Here is a 21571-nt window from a genome sequence, read left to right on the forward strand (position 1 = left end):
TGAATTTTCAGATAGTACCTACTTTGCTGCCAAAGCATCAAGTTCAGCTAAATCACTCTCTACAAGTACCTGAAAGGAGATTATAGCAAGATGGGGTTCAGTCTCTTCTCCCAGCGAATAAGTAACATGACAAAACGAAATGGCCTCAAATTGTGCCAGGGGAGGTTGGATGTTAGAAAAAATATCTTTGTCAAAAGGGTTGTCAAACACTGGAATAGGGTGTCCAGGAGTGCAGTTGAGTGACCATCCTTGGATGTATTTAAAAGATTTGTGGATGTGAGACTGAGGGACATGTTTTAGAGATGGACTTGGCAGTGCTGAGTTAATGGCTGGATTCAAATATCTTAGAGGTCTCTACTAACCTAACAATTCTATAATTCCATAACTATCTAGACTGCAGATAATTATGATATTGAAAATGCAGATTTAGATTATATGATTCCTTAAATCTAGCATTCTAGAGCTGGAAATAGCAGAAGACAATAGCCAGTAGGTGCTTCTGCTACAAAACTCCATAAGGAAAAGATCAAATAAGGAGAAACATAAGCTGCTAATAGATGTGTTTTGTTAAAATCTTTATTAACCATTGTCCATACACTTGATTTATGCAGCATGTCTAAAGTTTGTGTGTTTCTTGTACCACTTCAGGTTCTTTTCTTCAGATTGAACTCTGTTCCTCATTAGATATTGAAAAATGTCTGATGTACTCTTCAAGGCAATTATCTTTTTTGAAGGGAAGGCGATAAGGCATTTTCTGTAGTAACTCTTGCTGTTTTATATCAAAGTGCGTTAAAATATTGGGTAACAGTGGACTGTAAATTTATTTAGCTTCAGCTGTTAATTTTTGCAATTAAAAAAACTATGACTACTTACGCCCAAAAACCCCAAACCAAAACACACCCAAACTCTTTACCATAAAATAAATGAACAAGTTAGGAGAAGGCTGTTCCTTAGAAATTAAGAACTTGAATGTAATGAGTATGAATCAAGAGGGAATTGGCAATTATGCTTTATAGGAGAGCTTCCTGCTCCTGCAATATTTCTGTCAGTCTCTGACATGAATGTAAGTAATGCCTACAAACATTCAGTGGAGTATACTTGTTCCCAGTGATTCAAAAACAAATTTGAAGGCAGAATTGCAAACTAAATAATGTGTCTGTGGGTGAAGTTACCGTAACTGTTGTGTGTTTAGTAAACACTTGATACCTAGCTGCACAACGTTTTCAAAGTCTGTCTCATGTTTATTCTGAAAGAACTTTAAAAAAAACCCTAAAAAATTGCTACATATGAAATTGTAGAATTTATTTTGCCCATTATTTAATTGATGAGTGATCTCTTCCTGCCGTTATCTTGACCTACGAGCTTTGAATTATATTTTTCTCTTCCAAGTCTAGCTGAGGAAGGGAAGTGGTAGTGTCCTCAGTGGGCACCTGGAATCCAACCAGGGTCAACCACCACAAAATAATTCTGAAAGTACAAGCAAGAACAAAAAGCAACCCTAGTTTCCCTTTAGAAACAAATTGTTTACTGATAAATGTATTAATAGCAGCACAGGAATAGGTGCTCTTTTCCAAAGTTTCTGAATAGAGCCTTGAGTTGGCATTTTCACTGGGTGACAAAGCTCTTCGCACCAGCTCCTTGTTTCTCTAGAATGCCTGCCAGCAGGTCAAATAATAATAGAAACTGTTTGCAAGGACAGAGTTCTCACACGGGTGTGTTCAAGTACTGAACTATATATGTGGACTTAGTCGAGTTTGTTACTCAAACAGTTTGCCTAAACTACAGCTATTTCTCAAAAGAAAAAGAACTATTATTTTTCAATGGAATGTGCATTTACTCTCTGATGAATTACAGCCGTGAATTTATAGAATATATTTCATCAGCATGGAATCTGGCAAAGACATGAATCCCTTTGGATATGATTTGTCAGTATACGAAGTCCAAGCATAAATCAATTCTTTGAAGAGATGTAGCATCATAAAATAATTGTCTAAAGTAATTACTGAATTTAGAATCTGTGTTCTTGGGTTTTTTGAGAGGCTTTTTTTTTAATGGAGCCGAATGCAATTGAAGTCAATATTCAACTAACCAGCTTTCTGTTAGGCATTAACCTGATTTTATTAAACAGTTTTGATTAAGTGAATTTCATAATGAGTATAGTTTCGAAGTCCCTAACTGAACGGTATGATATTATAGCCGCAAGAGAGTTTGGAACAAAATTTGAAAAGTTTAATTTGTAAGCCATTCTCTCTTAGAGCAGAGCATTTGCACACAGATTCCTGAAATTTCTCCTGCCAAGTTTCATTTTAAAGTTCTATAAAATCAGTATGGAGAACTTAGTAAAAGAGTGAAGGTCACAAGAGTTCACAAAAGTTCATGAGTCAAGCTTTGTGCTAATGGTTTACTTTTATATAGATACATTATTCTTGTAACTGCAGGTGATATACATAATAAATATTAAATCATTTATTTTAGTTGTGTTTTTCAAATGAAATCCATTGTTACATTTTTTTATTCAGTTCTATTGTAAGTTCCATTATAACTGATCCTGATGTAATTCTTCATCAAATCAAAATCAATTTTATTATTTTTAAACAGTTTAAAGCTGTGACTCAGATTTACTCCCAGTTTGAGAAATATTGTGGTTCATATACTCCTGGTTTGGATTTGACACCCTGCTCGTAGCACAGGGCTGAATTAATGTAAAAATAAGGTATCAGTTATGAATAAGAGATCCAAAGAATTTTTGATCTAATGGCATTTGTTTTCAGTAGCTGTAAATATAGTAATGCTGTATGGTCAAATCAGGAAATATTTACTACATCCATCCACTTATTTATTCATTTACATAAACAGGCATGTTTATTATTTAAATGTGTATATACTATATATATGTGTGATTTGGTCTGTCTATGTGTGTTAAAAATGCTAGGCAGTTTATGAACATGACAGATTCAAGTGAAAAGGGTATTGTATCAGAAATACAGTTCTAAAAGGATCTTATGAGAAAAAAACCTAGTAAATTTTAAAAAACGGTAATTCTGACATTAAATACTATTCATGGAAAACTCAGCAAGTTTTACAGCGAAGTGTAAGTTTTAGTACAAGCATATAAACCCTGATTCAGGTCAAACAGAAAAAGTAAGCATCATGATAAATTCACATTAGCAAAGTAATTAAACCAATTTTAACCTGATTTCAGAGAATCTTGCCCTTTTTTCTTTCCTTACAGATATGCATACTACTATTCTGGAATAGCAGCTGGTGTTCTCCTTGCTGCTTATATTCAGACTTCATTCTGGACCTTAGCAGCAGGTCGGCAAATAAAAAAAATTAGAGAAAATTTTTTTCATGCAATTATGAGACAGGAAATTGGATGGTTTGATGTAAATGATGTGGGAGAACTTAACACTCGTCTTCTAGAGTAAGTACACCATACCTTTCCCAATGTTATTTGGTCTTGTTAAACATGCAGGGCTTAGAAATTTTTATTTTTAAATTAAACTATTTTACTGTGAAACTAAGTTTTCAAGTTTCCTCATGGAGAGTGCCAGGGACTGAATTTCTAGTACTTCTGATACAGGACTGTCACAAAGATGTCAGAAAAGCATTTTGTTAAGTTCCCTTGAACTCTGAGGATGACTAAAGCCCAGCCTATGTTATTATCCCATGAAGAGAAAACAGTTCCTTGCTGGACACACTGAGGACTGAAAAAGGTGCTGGCTCAGCCCAGCAATGTGAACAGCTTTAACTGCATAACATTCCTTACATGAAATCCTTTTCTTTTCTTTCCAAACAGCCCACAAGTACCAAACTGATAAAAACTTTGGAATTAAGAAAGTAAGAGTAGTTTTGCTTTATAGAAAGAATTTCAACTTTTTCAGACACAAGCAGGTTTATAGCATTACAGTTTCACAGGAAATATGAGATTTTCCTTGGCCATACTACATAATGCTTTACCTTGAAGAAAATTGTTACTGGGAGAAGTAATTGAATAATAAAGATTGTCTTCCACACGTGACAAAACTGGAAATCTTTCTTGTGCTTTCTGCACTTTTCTTCCTCTCTGTAATTTGTTTTTCAGTGATGTCTCCAAGATTAATGATGGAATAGGTGACAAGGTTGGATTGCTTGTTCAAGCACTAACAACATTTGTGACAGGATTTATTGTTGGTCTTATAAGAGGATGGAAATTAACCCTTGTAATACTAGCAGTTAGCCCTGTCCTGGGACTTTCAGCAGCCCTCTGGGCAAAGGTAAGTTAACATACCTACAGCATCAGGTTTTATATTAATGACAGATAATGAAATAAATCTACATATCTGTAAGTCTTAGTATTAGAATGTGTGCTTAGAGCAATTATAGCTTTAGATAACACTTAGGTACATAAGCTCTTAGATGAACTGTGGATCAGTACCCTCTCATTCATGGCCAGGTCAGATGAGGCTCTGAGCAACCTGGTCTAGTGGAAGGCGTCCCTGTCCATGGCAGAGCAGCTGGAAATAGCTATCGTTAAGATCCCTTTCAAGGTCATTCTACAGTTCAGCAATTCTATGTCATTTGAATATTATAATTCCCATAGATTGAGCAGACTTGTTTGATTTGAAGCTGTTTCTGCTAATATAGCGCATACAGAGAAAGAAGTAAGATATATGTGTAGAATCCACACCTGTAACTCTTTAACTTACATCTGTATAAGTATTTATCTCTTGAAAGAAATAATTGCACCTCCTGGAAAGTAAGAGAATAATTTAGAAAAAAATCTTTGTCTCAGACACAGAGTTTTTTGTATTTGTTAACAAATTTGGTGAGAAATTCTGTACCTTTTCTAGATGAGAAAAGGTCCAAATTTCCATGGGACCACAGTGCCTTATATTTTTTAAGTCTTGAGATTTTTATGGTTTTTTATTTCCCTTATATTTCAAAGATCATTAAAGCTTTCACTGTCTGGAGTGAGTAAATTGCAGAAAAGGTAGAATTAGAGATGTATGTCAGCTGGCTGAGTCTTCGCAGACTGTGGCCACTTCTTCACAGTCTAAGCTCCGGGGTCCTCTGGCTAAGACAGCCAGAGATGAGAATGAGCTAAGGAGGTCTGCCTGGGGAAAACCACAGCAGCTCACTATGACTACTCATCTCTTGCACTGGGTGAAAACGGAAAACCCAGGCCTTAGTTGTTTACAATGTGTAATGTGGAATTATTTGATTGAATTCACAGCATACTTAGGAATTTGATCATTGGACATTCTGCACCCATGCCTAATATAGTCGAAAGGCTTCATATTAGAACACAGTAATTGTGATAAAAGCCATTTTGAGTGCTTGAGATTATTCTGGTTTTCATATGTCAAAATACTTGATTCTGTATTAGGTTCTCTCTGCTTTCACTGACAAAGAACAGGCTGCATATGCAAAAGCAGGTGCTGTTGCAGAAGAAGTTCTGGCAGCAATCCGTACTGTAATAGCTTTTGGAGGACAGGAAAAAGAAATTAAAAGGTAAGAGTAATATTTGCTTTCATCACTGGATTTTAAAATACTCGCTTCAAATGGTTTGAGATTTTCTTGTATATTTTCTGTTGAGAATCTTGTGATTTCTGCATTTTTAGTTAATGAGAGATTGTTACAAGGTTTGCTACATGTTGAAAACAATTAATTGTTTTTCTAGAGTTGATATGTTGCCTCTGCATTAAATGATATGCAAACTACTTCAAATATCTTACTGTGAGAGCTTTAGACAAAAGAGGACCTCTGTTCTGTGAAGAGATGATGATATCCTTGGTAATCTATAAATAATCTGAGTAATCTATTGAGTAATCTAATCTGAAATGAAACTATTGAGTAATCTAATCTGATTACTCAGTAGTTGAGAAGGTGCTAACAAGCAGTATCTCTATTTCTGCCATACTGTAAAATATAGATCTGCTGATATAATTTAACCTTTAATCTTGAGTGGTTCACAATAAAAGTTCACTGATCTATAGAAGCAACTTAAATGCCAGTCCCCGACCTGCAATGCCCTTTTATTTCTATATACCAAGTTGATTAATGTTGGCATTTTTAGGGGTTACCTTAGAAACTCCATGCCTGACTATCAGGCTTACCTTTATACAGTCTTAGGGTTAGATATTTTATGTACCTAACTGCTGTACTTTGTAAACGTTCTTTTTCTAATCCATCCACAGAGCTTTTGTGATATCTGCCATGGTACAAGTGTGAGTCTATTTTGAACTTCTATCTTTCTTCCAGATACCATAAAAATTTAGAAGATGCTAAACGGATTGGAATAAGAAAGGCTATTACAGCTAATATTTCTATGGGCGCTGCTTTCTTACTAATATATGCATCATATGCACTGGCATTCTGGTATGGAACTACTTTGATCTTGACTGATGATTACACTATTGGCAAAGTTCTCACAGTAAGTATTAATGAGTAAATTCTCAGTGACAGTGAGAAATAATAAAGAACAAACTTTAAAGTGTATATTTGACTGTAATAAGAATTATGTTCCAAAATTGCAAAAGTAGCATCCCTTCTTAACAAAAAGATTCTCACCACATGTTGTTTCTGTAGGACTTCACAATCTATATGATCCCAAATAAAACATATATGATTTACACTGATCCTATATATCTTCTGATTTTCGTAAAATCAGGCTGATATAGAAACAGTTCAAGCAAAAACTGAAGTACAAGACCCTTTCTAGTTCTATTTGCTTTCAGAGGACTGAATATATTTCCAGGGTGCAGAAACAAATACTTTTTTTTAGCTGTTGTGCAGTCTATGTAGATAATTTCCTTAATGTTTGCTTATGTTTTGCACCACGAGAGGCTGGAATCACTTCTTGGTATTTTTAGAAACTGTGTGGGATAAAAACATACTTATGACTAGGAAATACGTCACCATCTAACTGAAGGAAGAAAACCATAACACTTAAATCATAAATTAAATTATTCTCTTGATGTGGAAACCATTCTAATTTTGTATGAAATATGAAGTAAACAGAGAAAGAATAACGTTGTTAACCATGATGAAACCCAGCCAGTTGACCATATGCATATATTTGTATATTTTTTAAACTACCCGTTTCATTTATGAATCACTGAAGATTGTGGAAAATGTCTCTGATATATGGTTTTGGCTCTTTTGAACCTTTTGTACAGGTTGGCATATGGAACCTCTCAGTGAAGTTCATGACCTTATGTGTAATTTATTCTGTTCAAAGTATTTGCAAACTCTATTGCAAATTGTCTGTGTTGTAGTTCAAACAATATTTTTATGACATGGATGATGCATTATTGGATGTAAAATCAGTGAATAACCCCTGTTCAAGAGGATGGGTGTGACAGACTTTGCTCTGACTACTATGGCTGTTATGATCTCTGAGCAGGGTGGTTTAATTGCTTTTGTTTTGATACTAGCTGAAAGCAATGAACTGCTATTCTGAGAAAATTATTAATTTTTCTCTTCTGCTGCTGTTTGTTCATTGCTTGCACTTTACTCTTTCATTGAAGTGGGGGATCCTTTATTACTTTTTGATGAAGAACTTGGGTTTCTATACTTCTGTCTCACTGTCTCTTTGAAAGCAGAATGATAGTGTTTTGCATATCTGTTGTTGTTCTGTTGGCAGATATGTAATACACTTTCCAGTCTTTGGCAAAAGAATGCATTAGTACAATAAATCCTGAGACATCAAGTGAAATTCTAATTTTTTTGTCATAAGTTTTACAACTCTGAGTCACTTTTCACTTCTTCTCAATGTATTTGCAAAATTAATGTTGTACAGCTTCTCAGTTCTGATATTATCCTTAAAAAGCCCTTTTCTTAATGTTTTTCTTTGCCCAAGAGAGACCTTTTCAGTTTTGCTTTAATTCTAGATTCCTTAAACTTCCCTTAACAGACCTCATTACCCAAAAATACCTAACAGAAATAATTTTCTGCTTAAATAAGAATGAATACATGCCTCTGTAAACATTTCTTTCAGGTCTTTTTCTCTGTATTGATTGGAGCTTTCAGTATTGGACAGACTGCTCCAAGCATAGAGGCATTTGCAAGTGCAAGAGGAGCTGCCTATGCCATCTTTAACATAATAGACAATGTGAGTATCATTGCCCTCACTATAATTTCAAAACTTCTTTTGAAGGTAAGAGACCCTTCTTTTTAAAGACAGGAACTAAATTCACACAGAAGCATAATGGAAAAATTTTATAAGTATTCTTGCATGAGCATATCATCAATGTAGCAATGTAGCAGTGAGGGAGCAAAACATTGTACAATTTAGATCTTTCAGAAACCTCACCTAAATTACTTAAAAAACATGTTTAATATTTCTGCAGAATAATGGTGCACTTGAGGACTTCTTTACGAAAAAAAATGGTTATTTTTTATTTTATTTTATTTGCGCAGGAACCTCAAATTGACAGCTATTCAGAGGCAGGTTACAAACCAGACCACATACAAGGGAACTTGGAATTAATAAATGTTTACTTCAATTATCCATCCAGACCAGATGTTGAGGTACTGTAATTGAAACTTTATGTATATATTACAGTTGAACATATGGATCATATGTTGGGAAAAAATCATTAAAAATTCACATAAATTAATTTTTGTTGAAAATCTAACCATTTCAGATTGATTCTCTAATGTATTTAAAACTACTATGTCATCACAGTGATTTTAGTTTTTTAGTTAGATTTATTTCCACCTTAGGTAAACATGTTAAGTTTCCTGAATAATTTTTTTGTCTAATGCCCTAGTTAGTGTGGGTATGCAAAAAACTATAAATATATATTTCTATCAAAATAATTTTACAATCCTAACTCAAATGTTTGTGTATAGTAATAATAATGAGCTAATAAGTTTTAAAACAATTGCAATGCAGCTCTGTTATGACTGTGTCTGAACCAGGAAAAAAAGAAAGCAGTTTCAGCAAGGACTTGCTGTTTATGGAATCAAGATCAGAATCTGTATTTGTCTAGACAGAGAAGAAGTTTCCTTTTTAAAGCACTGTCATGTATGCGGAATCTTAATGCAGTGATGATAAATAACATATGAATGATTCCTGAAAATATTTCCGTGGAAAGTGCCTTTGCATTACATAACTTCCCTCCTCACCTTGAAGGAAAATCCCTGACCTTGATAAAGTGACCTTTCTTACTTTTGGTAGGCAGAAAGGGAATACACTCAGCATTTAACCATGACTTTTACATAGCTTCCTTGTGGTCAGTATATGATGAATTAAAGAAAAACGTGAGGCAACATAACACAGAAATTTTGCATCATATTGTTTCTGTGTTATATTTTAGTTATGAAGAGTGTATTACTGTTATTTTGTCATATGAACTGGTTCATGAGATGGGTAATTGAGAAGTCTGGTGTATAATACATTGATACTGAGCCAATTGTGATGTAATTATAAGGAAAATTGAGCTGAAGTCATCAGTAATACAAAATTTAGATCCACATGTTTACATTCTTTTTACCAAATTCTGCTAGAAATTTAAAGGTTACTTCATTCTAGTCTTTCACATTTACCTTGACATTTCTAAATACTGTTATGTTTTCGACCAACCTTCTTATATGGACAGATACTGAAGGGCTTGAATCTCAAGATTAATTCTGGCCAGACAGTGGCCCTGGTTGGTGGCAGTGGCTGTGGGAAAAGCACAACTGTTCAGCTCATCCAGAGATTTTATGATCCCAAGGAAGGCACGGTAAGATACCTCAAGCGAGATGACTGCTCTGCATGTCATGTGTTGAAAGTCTAGTTCCAGCCTCACTGCTCTTGTCAATTTTCCAGTGACAAGGTGAAGTGTCCGCTTAAATGGCACATGCTGGCATGGAGAGAGAGGTTTCTTGATCAAAACAAGCAGTAGACAGTTTTTGTCTGCTCTCTTTTGTTTAGATTACCCTTGATGGGCAGGACATTAAGACCTTAAACGTACGGTATCTGCGGGAGGTTATTGGTGTGGTGAATCAGGAGCCCGTGCTCTTTGCCACGACTATTGCAGAAAATATTCGCTATGGCCGTGAGGATGTCACCATGGAGGAGATCGAAAAAGCCACCAGGGAGGCAAATGCCTATGACTTCATCATGAAGCTACCCAATGTAAGCAGATCAGCTCTCCTACTGCAATAATTTCTTCTAAAACTTCTTGCGCCAAATAGTTCCTCAGAAGGAATGCTTGTTAGGATAGGAAGCTATCCCTGGACCTGTGAGTATGCAGAGCTATGCAGAGCTTCCTCATAACTTTTGAGAATAATGTTAATTTTATATCTTCAGACAATGATTTGGCTGTCATTTGAAGAACTACCAGAATTCCAGGAACACAAATGATTAGTCAGGTGTATCCAAGTAGGTGTTTATTCCTGTAGGGAAAGGAGAAGGTGTTACAAGCATCTCTGGCATTGCTGACATCTTTAGTGGAAGGACTGTGACACTGAGTCTTTTCAATACATGTGTTTGTCTTGTAGAAGTTTGAAACTGTGGTTGGAGAAAGAGGGGCACAGCTCAGTGGAGGCCAGAAGCAAAGAATAGCAATTGCCAGAGCTTTGGTTCGCAATCCTAAAATTCTTCTGCTTGATGAGGCAACATCAGCTTTGGATACTGAGAGTGAATCAGTTGTGCAGGCAGCACTGGACAAGGTCAGTAGTGTTTTAAAATTAAGCATGTAAGTAGGAGCATAGCATTTACTTCTTTCCTGGACTTTTATTGAAAATAGAGACACATAAAAACACAAAATGTAAACCTTAATCTGGCAAATATTCTTTGTACAGAGAATTTTTGAGTTCCTACAGGTATTACAGAGAGAAATCTTATTCCAAATTAGAAGATGGAATAATATTTTCTGCCTTATTAAGATTAAATCAACATTTTCTTGGTGTAAATTCCATCCTCATCCATTATCTGTCCTACTGCCATTCATATTATTGTCAGTCACTTGTCCTTGCTGAGCTTCATGAGGTTCTCCTGGGCCTGCTCCTCAGGCCTGTCAGAGACCTCTTGAATGCCATCCCTTCCCTCAAGTCAATAAACTGTACTGCTCAGCTTGATGTCACCCCTGAACTTGCTGAGTGTGCACTCAATCTCATTTACCTGTATCAGTGATGAGCATATTGAACAGTATGGGGTCCCAGTATGAGGGACCTCTTGAGGGACATCACTGAAGATGAACTCCATCCAGCTTCCAACGGAATTCCACTGCTTGGGATCATTACTTTCATTATTTAAACTAAAATTTCCTTGATCACTTTCAAACAGCCTCATAATTAAAATGACAAGCTGTGATGTTTGGAACATTAAGTGTATTATGCTTATGAATATCCAAAGAAAGATACTTAGTTGAAATACAATTCATATGAAATCTTAGAAAATTTTGGTTTTATTGTAGTCACTTGAGTTAGTAAGTGACTTACAGCTTAAAACACTGTTATCTTTAAAAGTGAGTGTAAAATATTTTCTAGTGTTTCTGAATATAAATTCTCCATGGATTTTATTGTTTAAGTGGGCAACTCTGGGCCTAAATATAAAAATTATAGCATTTTAAACATTTTAGGGTTTGCAACATTCTAAAATTTTATTTATTGAGATTTTTGTTTAGATATTTTTGATCAAATGTGATGTATTTAAGTGCCACAGTGAAAGATGATCTCTAATATTAAATTTCAATCTTTAAATTATATTTCTGTTTTAAGGAACTTATTGAAATATGTTTGTAGATTTTTTTTTGAAAGTTATATTTTTCTGTGAACCATTTTAATGTTTCTTTTAGGTCCTATTCAACTCTGCCATGAAGATGAGGAGTTTTTGCTTTTACTTATAAATGCTCACATTAACTATTGCTGTTTTCAGGCAAGGGAAGGACGCACCACGGTTGTGGTAGCTCATCGACTGTCAACAGTCCGAAATGCAGATGTGATTGCTGTGTTTGAAGGTGGAGTTATCACAGAGCTGGGCAATCATGCTGAATTGCTTGAGAAAAAGGGAATCTACTACAAACTTGTTAACATGCAGGTACTTCCGTCTCTAGCTGTTGCCTCATTTCCTTTTCTTTTCCCCCCACCCATAGTCATTTAAGCAGAAGTATGAGAAATTCTGCAGCATATTTTGATAACAGCAAAAGACTCATGTACTTTGAAAGGTGAGTAGTAATTTGAGAGAGACTACTAGTTTGGCTACAAGACCTGTTTAAACCCAGGATAGTACATTTTTAATCCTCTAGGTATTTAAACTTAAAAGATGATTTTATGTTTTCTTTTTATGCAGTTAGTGTACAGCAGATAGCTACAGTAGTTTGGTATTCCATTGGTTGTTCTTAGGCTGATAACAGGTAAAATACAGTAGCTGACTCTGGAGGAATACAGCATGCATATTTTAAGCTGTTTAGTTGTAATCCTTCATACTGAATTCATTTCTAAAGGAAAAAATAGTGTTGGAATAGAAGAAAATTAAAAATAATTCAGCTATGCCAAAAGCAAAACTTATATAACTTAACTTGTTCTTAACTTATACAGATAGAAAAAAAGAGATTGCAAATTATAATAAATTTCCGAAATGCGTTAGCTATTAAATGAAGATCAAGATACTTTGACACTTTCATCCCAATGTCCTATGTGACCATTAGGTTATAGCAGATTTTCATTGTAGCCTTTGTTTTACTGCATAACCTCTACATGCATTAAAGAAGCTGAAACTGCCATCTCAGTATGTCACACTGAAGAGGTTAACCAGATCAACTAAAATATTTCTTCATAGGAGAATGCATTTGGTTACCTTAGATTCAAAGTAACTTTGTATCCAAGCAAATGCAAATATGGGGAAAATGAGGAAATATAAAATGGAAATAAAATTGAAAAACAATAAAAAAAGAAAATAAAAATTTGAAAGCAAGTAAAAAGATATTTTTAATATTAATGCAAAAAACAGTAAGAAATAAAAAAGATCTGGAAAAACAAAACACAAGTTGAAGGCAACTTTGAATCCAGTTGCTATCAAAAAGCTCAGGGTGGGTAGATATGTATTCATTCTGACAAAGAGACTGGCAAAAGTACCACCAAGGGTAAGGCTTTTTTCCAGGTTGCTCTAATTTTTCAGTCAAAATCTCTTTTTGACTTGTTTCCTCCTGAAATTCCTTATTCCATTTAAAATCAAGAATTGTTAGGTGTATTTTCCAGTAAAGGCAGTAATGTTTTATCACTTCATAAATAAACTGTATATTCCCCAAGAACTCATTCTAAAAGATTCCAAGACGAGTGCAAAGGGTTTACTCTCAATTTAATTTTTTTTGTTTAATTTATTAAAAAATAGAGCAGCTACTCTCTGTCTTCCACTTACTATAAGAATTTTCATGAGAGATGCAAAACTCATATATGACTAAAGCTCTGAAGATAGAGTTCTAATAAAGATTATACAGATTTTCATACCTCCTTAAGGCATTATATGTTGCTCTCCAATATCTCTTTCAACTGAAACAAAGTTACCTTTACTTTGATTACCTCATAATTTTGAAAATTTTAATATGTGCATGTTTAATCTTAGCATCATGTTCTTCCCACTTTTAGGCAATAGAAGCTGAAGTTCCATCATCAGAAAATTATGAGAATGTACTTCCATCATCAGAAAATTATGAGAATGTATGTAGTGTCAAGAGCAGTGAATCTGAACCAGCCTCTGAGGAATCCTTAACTAGAGGATTGAGAAGACGATCAACTCGGAGAAGCACGAAAAAGCCAGGAGAGCAAAATGATAGTCCTGATGAGGAAAAAACTTCACCTGTAAGTATCTTTGCAGAGATGTTAGTGAACTTAATTCCTTTAAACAAAGTTTAATTCATTCTCCTGCTGGAAAAAGGTACAAAAAGACATGAGAATTTAAAAATACTAAATAGCCTTTGATTGATAATATTAATTACTTTCTTTTTTAATTTCAACATAAATGATAATAGAAATAAAATGGTAATATAACAAAGATGATGAATTTGTTATTGAAAGTAAATTTCCTTTAAAAGACACATATTTACATATATTTACGTACCATACTGACATAACCTATACAGGTTAAACATTCATTTCCGGATAAGAAACAAAATATTTAGCCCATAATAACAACTTGCAACAAAAATTGCAACCCCCCCCCCAAATATTATTACATTCATATTTACAGCAACAATTTTACTGTTATTAATTGCTTCATGAACAATTACTTGAATTAATCAAGCCATGGATTACTCACAGTAATATGCCCAGAATGAATAGTTCAGTCATCACCAATCAATACCAAAGTATTCACCAACAAAAATTACGTGGATAAACTAATACAAAAAGTGCTGTAGATATATTGTACAGATCTCCCTCATGTTAGAACAAAAAAAAAGTACAATCATTTATTCATGTTATTAAAAATTATACAGTTTTGCTTCCCCTGAATAGATTCTGGGAATAGGAAATTGATTATTAATCTCTCATCTTCCCTGTGTTTTGCCAAATACATTCATGTTTTTTCCAACGCAATTCGCGTTTTTAGGCTGAAGAATTACCTCCAGCTTCATTTCTGAAAATTATGAAGTTGAACAAAACTGAGTGGCCATACTTTGTAGTTGGAACCTTGTGTGCAATTATCAGTGGAGCTTTACAACCTGCTTTTGCAGTCATATTTTCTGAAATTATTGGGGTAAGTTGGAATAAAATAAGCAAAAAACTATAATCCCACCATATTTGTTTCTAATAAAATTAGCTTAAAAACAATCACTAAAAACAATCACTAAAGCGAAGGATGGATGATGCATTCTTGCAAAAATCTGAAAAATTGTATGACACAAAATGCTAAAAATCCTAAAAATGCGCAAAATGCTACAACCTGACATATGATTGTTATACATTAAATATTATGTAATATTTGATCAAATTTCATATGATTGCAATTGACTACCAAAAAAAGTTACTGAGAAAGGTGAGAGTATTTAGGTTGTTAGTTAATTTTATAAAAACTTTGTTTCAAATTTTATATTATAGATCTTTTCAGAGACTGACAAGGACGCCTTAAGAAAACAAAGCAACATATATTCACTGCTGTTTTTAGTAGTTGGGATCATTTCCTTTTTTACTTTCTTTTTTCAGGTATGTTTTAATATTTTAACATTATTTTAATTGTTCATCATGTTTTAGAAATCTGAAATACACTAAAAATTTGCATCTTCATAATATGTGTCCAACTCAAACCAGAACCTGTATTTATGGTTCTAGATATGTCTCGTGCTGAAACTTTTTTGACCTAGAGCTGTTTAAGAGCGTTTTGAATCTATTCAGACTTCTGAACTTTAGAAATTCCCATCTTGCTCATCAGTCAGATACTTCTCAGCACCAAACTCGGGATTGTCTCACTCATTTTCCATTGTCAGCTAACAGGAAATCTCTCCAGTCCTCACACTCTACCTCCCCCCTCCCACTCAAATCTTCCTAATTGAATCTGTTAGTAATTGAAAATCTATCAATCTCCTGCCTTTGTTCTCCAATTTGTTACTTCACTAACCCTTCCCTTGTCCAAGGGAACATCCCATATTTCTCCTGTGGGACTCCCAGGCCCAGTTTGTCAGGTAACATCACTCTGATATTAAGTTCCTCCTGCTGAAACACTAAAGGTTGTACCTGATACAACAGTGCCACTTAAAAAGAAAAAAGGTTGTAATCATATTAAATATTTTCATATATAGTCCATTTTATAATTTAGGAACATATTGGTATAGTTTTATCTGTTAAGTGAGCCCACAGAGTGAAATAATACCGTGCTTGGGACAGCAGCATAAACAGCCTCTTGCAGAAACCTTGTTTGTTTGTGGAATTGTCGCATTGCACAAGCAAAAAGGGCCTTGAGTACGGAAGGCTGAGTAGTACAGGGTTGTGATAGGTTTGCTCAGTTTAGAAATGTTCCGGTAATGTTTTTTAATTTGGCTGATGCATTTGACTGAACCCAGGTTGCCTTAAAAAGCCTTTAATCTAAAATTAATGACCTAAATGTTACTTGTTTAAATCTGACTTACATTGACTCAGACAAATGAAGTCAAAGGGTTGATTAGTAACCTTCTCCTTAAAGCATGCTGGTGAAGCAGTGCTGGGAAATATTGCTATGCTCCCTATATTTTTTTCATTAATAGTATTTGAATATAAGTACTGTGAACCTACTAGAATTTATATATATTAAACCTGGTTTTACATTTGCTTTCTGCAAACAGAACAGCAATATTTTTTACTTTGACATTGTAGAGGCAATTTATCTAAAATATTTACTGAATAAACACAAACAGTGTAATACTATACTAAGCATTGTACTGTCTCTCAAACAGGGTTTCGCATTTGGCAAAGCTGGAGAAATTCTTACGATGAGGCTTCGGTTTATGGCATTTAAAGCAATGCTTAGACAGGTAAAGATAATAAATATTTTAATTTCCAAGGTTTTAAAAATAATTGATGGTATTGGTATAAAATAACTGGATTCTACATCACTCCATCATACAGAGACGATTGTTTAAATCAGACTAGAAACCAATTTGATTAATTACATGTGGTTATGCAAAGTGTCCTTAGAGGGAGAATCTAAAATCAATACAAGAGCTTTTTATGTACTCCTTGCAAAGACTTAGTTTTACAGCCAAGTTACAAGGGCCTGACAAGTTGATATGCACCAGCAGTATCCCATTGCCTGTTCATTTGCCTGCTTTGCTTTCTTTGGGCCCTATCTCCCCTAAAGAAATGCAACACAACTAACACTGTAACACTTACTTCAAATGTCTGATTTGAATTGTGATATGTACAGGTACGCAGTTTTATATATTTATTTGAAGTCTTCATACAAGCCCCCAAATCTCTAATTGTTGTTTGTTAATGCAACAATAAGATTGTGTATTGAAAAGTAAAACCGCTTTCAGAGAGTTAAAATATAAATAGAATGTAATGTTGTTAATTCTAAATTGGCTAAATTTTGCATGATTTCAGGATCGGTATTTTAGATTATGAAATACAAAATATGATAGTTACGGGGTTTTAAGTCTTGCACATAAAGCTACATGTAGACACAGAATTTGATTCATGTGAACATGACTATTTTCAACATGACAGAAAACTGTTGTAGTCTGAAAAATCACAATTTATAGATCAGCCATACTAAAAATCTAACGAAAAGGCAATCTTACAATTGAGTCTTGAGGTCACAAATGTCTGTAATACATTATCAGGACTTCATTCAATGCATGCAACACCTGACAGTTTAAATCAGATATTTGGTGAATAAATCATAAACTGTGTACCCGATCCAAACAATTAACTTTGATCAGATAGAGCAAGTTGATTTTTCCTTTGGTTGGCTTTGGGTTTGGTTTTTTTTTGTTTGTTTTGGGTTTGTTGTTGTTGTTGTTGTTGTTGGTTCGTTGGTGTCTCATAGCTTAAAAATAAGCTTCTTCAATATGGGAAGAAACAAAGCAAGGAATATTTAGTTTGTAACCTGAAAATGCTTTACATTTAACCCCTCCCCAAGCAGCTTTGCAACCATGAGGGAGTGTGACCAAAGAGTCCTCTCCTCCAAGCAGATTCAGTGAAGGAGCAGCAGTGAGGGAGCGTAAATTTTGCTTTTGGAATCTCTCAGCTGCTCCCCTTCCTCCTCAGCAGTGACAATGAATACATCAATGATTCACAAGATTACACTTCTTTCTAAATATATTCAATGTGCAGTGATGGAATTAAACTTATTTAAAGATGTAGAACTGAGGCACTGCCGCTTACCAGATTTACTTAACAGTTTATTTGAAATGTTCAAAATCTGGTCTTAAAAATAATTTTTCTTATTGTAGGATATGGCCTGGTTTGATAATCCTAAAAACAGCACTGGAGCATTAACTACAAGACTTGCTAATGATGCCTCTCAAGTGAAAGGAGTAAGTAAAATTTTGTGTTAGAAGTTTTCCTGTTTGGTTTAGCATGTAATGAAGTTGCAGCTTGGTTTTGACTAGCTGGATACCAGTCTTGATTTTGAAAACTAAAATATACTATAAAATAAATAATATAAAAATTACTATACCAGCTATTGGTATATATATAATAATGATATATATACCAATAGCTGGTAGAGAATGCACTGATGAACTTTCTGAAAATTATGGTAGTATATATTTACAGACTAATTTCCAAATAAATTTTTCTAAAAAATAAACTATTGTGCTGTATTGTGATCTTTATTATTAAATGAATCTATTGGGAACCTCCTACCTAAGAAGTCTTTTTAAAGAGGTCTTATTCACTTAAAGACATGCAAATAAATTTATTCAGTTCACAATCTCCTGCTCTTTTTTTGGTTGTACAGATTTCTTATTAAAAAAAAAAACCAATGAACTTTCAGCAATTGACTTCCTTTTCTCGGTTACCTTATGGAGACTCTTTATAAGTAAATTCTGTGCTTTCAGGGTTATGTAATATCAAGCTAAAGTAAATGAATGTAATCATTTGTGTATGCTTAAGTAAATTTTTACTGCAACATGAAGTTATATGCTTTTTTTTCCTAAACTGGAGGATTCTGAAGTATCTTTGCCTTTATTTCAATAGGAAAAGTTAAATATTTAATTTTCTTTCTTATTGGACTCTGTGTGATGACTTGTAAAACTAGTTCTGTGATCTAAAAAAATTGACAGATTTTAATGTTTAGGTGTAAATGTGAGTATGTGATGAGGGTAAAGCTTGTTCAGTTTCAAGAGCAGAATTTAGAAATTGCAGAGTAAATTAAAGTAATCAGAATATGGGGAAAGAAGATATAAATATGATCTAGATAACTTTTTACAAAGCATTTAAGAACCTGCCATTTTGAAAAATAGCAAAACTGAGTTAAGACTTTCTAAGCAGTGCTTTGAGAATCAGGAATTTTATGGGTGAAAATGCTTTTCTTTTTTAAAATGCAGTTATGTTGGTAAGAAATGCCTTTTTTTTTCTTGTCCAGGCAACTGGTGTCAGACTAGCATTAATTGCCCAAAACATAGCCAACCTGGGGACTGGAATTATTATATCATTAGTTTATGGCTGGCAGCTGACCTTGCTGCTTTTAGCTGTTGTGCCCATCATTGCGGTGGCAGGAATGATTGAAATGAAGATGTTGGCTGGACACGCTAAGAAAGATAAACGAGAGCTGGAAGCTGCAGGAAAGGTGGGTCAAGAGAAATTAATCTGTTTCTGTATAATGTATACAGTCATATTTACCAAAGCATTGTTAATGGATGTATGACTTCTGAGTCCAGAACATTTCACAATATGCAAGTTCCAAAGACAGCCAGGTACACTGGTAGACCTGCAGAGCATCACACCTCTTCAATAACAATTGAAGACTTATGGTATTAACCAATTAATATTTTTGTAGTTAAATGTTGGAATGTGCTAAAGACAATTCAGGCATATTCTCTTTTCATTCCTTTTCTAGACATCTTTGTTTTTCTTATTTTGCAACCACTCTCATTTTGACATTCTTTTTTTTTTCCTGTCATCCCTTTTTTGCATGCCATCTGTCTTATGTTTATTACACTGCTATTTTTTTCTCTCCCCTTCTTCCTCTTATTAATGTTTGCAGTGATAATATGTATATATCCACTGGTTTCTGTTTGCCATTCCTTTGTTTCTTGAGTGGAAGAGAAAGATGAGAACAGAAAAGCAAGAAGGCTAGACTCTTGTTTAACAAATTAAATTAAGGCATTTAATGTCACTTCATTCCAAAAATCCTTTTGGGACAGAACAACTATTTCATCACTTCCCAGGTACTGCTTTCTTCAAGGTAAAACTTTTCTAAAATCTCTTCTTATGTCCTACTCTTTTGAAAAGTTGCTGAAAAGAAAATAATTTATCCAAGGTCATGCAATTCCATTCATTTCCTTTCAACTGCGTGCATTCCTTCTGCTTCTCTCTGAGGGATGAGCATTTATTTTGTTTTGTTGTAAGATGTGATAGAAAATAGTTGACAATTCTTGGAATAAACACTAAAGACTTTTTTAATGCAGCATATTGTGAAGAATTAGCACAGGTGCTACAAATATTTCTGATTTTTTTTTCAAAACTTAAAAAAAATATTTTCTTCTCATAGTAATGTTAGTTTCCCTTCTCAAGGTGACCTAAGCAAGCGCTGGACTACAGGCATTTTATTTAATTCTCATTTTTAAAAAAATATGGGTGTTTTTTCAGTAAAAATAGTGTTCCCCCTGCAAAATTCAATTTCTGCAGAGTTGCTGAGCTTAGGTTACTAAAAATCCTTACTTTATGGTCTTAATTAAACTAAAATTACATTAAATGTATATGATAGCAAAATGCATTGAAGATTTGAGAGTCTTTTGGAGAATCATCAGGTTTGGAAGAGACCTTCAAGGTCATCAATTCCAACCATCAAGGCAGCACCACCCTAATGACCCCTAAAGCATATCCCCAAGTGCCACATCCATCTCTTGAGCACTTGCAGAGACAGTGACTCCACTACCTACCTGGGAAATCTATTTGAATGCCTGACCAACCTAACAGTGAAGTTTTTTTTTTTAAATATCTAATCTGAATCTCCCCTGGAACATTTGTGTATACAAATGACTCAAGTCTAAAGAATCTGCAAGCTAAAAGAAGGTATCAAATATTTACTGCTGAGATCTCAATAGACTCCAAGGTGCCTAAATAATCTGGACATTTGGATTGTAGCTCAAACTCTGCAGACTGGAAGTTGACTGCTAATATGCCATTTTTCATGTTGAGTATCTTCTCTATATTTGTTATTGCTGTCTAATGATTTTGTTTTTGTTTCATGTTGAGTATCTTCTCTATATTTGTTATTGCTGTCCAACTGTTTTTCACCATTTATTTGTAGAACATTAAAGAGGTCTTATCAGAAAAGTCTGATCATTTTAAGAAAATCTCATTCCTAAAAAGAAAAATGTAAAATGCTTATTTTTATATGAACGGTCTATGATTTTAATAACCAGTATAAAATATAAAATTGTATTCCAACAGAACCTTCTATTAATTTAGAATAAGGAATTGCACCATACTTATTTTTTGATTACAAAAAACATTTGTTTTTCTATTGCAGATTGCCACAGAAGCAATAGAAAATATTAGAACTGTTGTTAGCTTGACCCGAGAAAGAAAATTTGAGTTGATGTATGGAGAACATCTGATTGTCCCATACAGGTATAATAAAATAACTAAGCTAAAAAACATCTGTAATAAATTGCAAACATTTACTTCCACAATAATATATTTTTTGATAGTGTTTATGATTTAATGTATAATTGAATTATCTCAGAATTAATGTCAATATTTTGCATATTTATATTGACAAATACAACCACTACCAGTCAACATTTTAAAAAAAAATTATTTAATTAATTTTCTGTTAGAATATTGGTATCTTCTATTACAATGTTACTTGGTTTGGAAAAATGTTGGTTTTAAGTGAGCTTTCAAAGTGGTCTAATCTAAATTTCCACCTGATTTTTTGGATATTTAATTAAAACTATTTTAATGTAAATTGAATATTGCATTAGGCCACTTTTTAAAGTGTTAGTAGGATTGA

At 33.9% G+C, this 21571-nt stretch overlaps 1 protein-coding gene across 1 annotated transcript in view; it reads left to right on the forward strand.

Moving 5' to 3' along the window:
- Window positions 1-21571, forward strand: part of ABCB1 (ATP binding cassette subfamily B member 1) — a 49413-nt gene that overhangs the window by 18910 nt on the left and 8932 nt on the right. The window contains exons 7-23 of the mRNA XM_031066762.1: window positions 3233-3424; window positions 4085-4256; window positions 5369-5493; window positions 6244-6415; window positions 7982-8095; window positions 8404-8514; window positions 9588-9713; window positions 9905-10108; window positions 10474-10644; window positions 11852-12013; window positions 13561-13773; window positions 14522-14668; window positions 15010-15114; window positions 16338-16415; window positions 17838-17921; window positions 18974-19177; window positions 21086-21186. Of these exons, the coding sequence (XP_030922622.1) occupies window positions 3233-3424; window positions 4085-4256; window positions 5369-5493; window positions 6244-6415; window positions 7982-8095; window positions 8404-8514; window positions 9588-9713; window positions 9905-10108; window positions 10474-10644; window positions 11852-12013; window positions 13561-13773; window positions 14522-14668; window positions 15010-15114; window positions 16338-16415; window positions 17838-17921; window positions 18974-19177; window positions 21086-21186 (2481 nt within the window). The remainder of the gene's footprint in view (window positions 1-3232; window positions 3425-4084; window positions 4257-5368; window positions 5494-6243; window positions 6416-7981; window positions 8096-8403; window positions 8515-9587; window positions 9714-9904; window positions 10109-10473; window positions 10645-11851; window positions 12014-13560; window positions 13774-14521; window positions 14669-15009; window positions 15115-16337; window positions 16416-17837; window positions 17922-18973; window positions 19178-21085; window positions 21187-21571) is intronic.

The sequence above is a fragment of the Geospiza fortis genome, unplaced genomic scaffold, assembly GCF_000277835.1.
Source record: "Geospiza fortis unplaced genomic scaffold, GeoFor_1.0 scaffold138, whole genome shotgun sequence".
Taxonomy (NCBI): Eukaryota; Metazoa; Chordata; class Aves; order Passeriformes; family Thraupidae; genus Geospiza; species Geospiza fortis.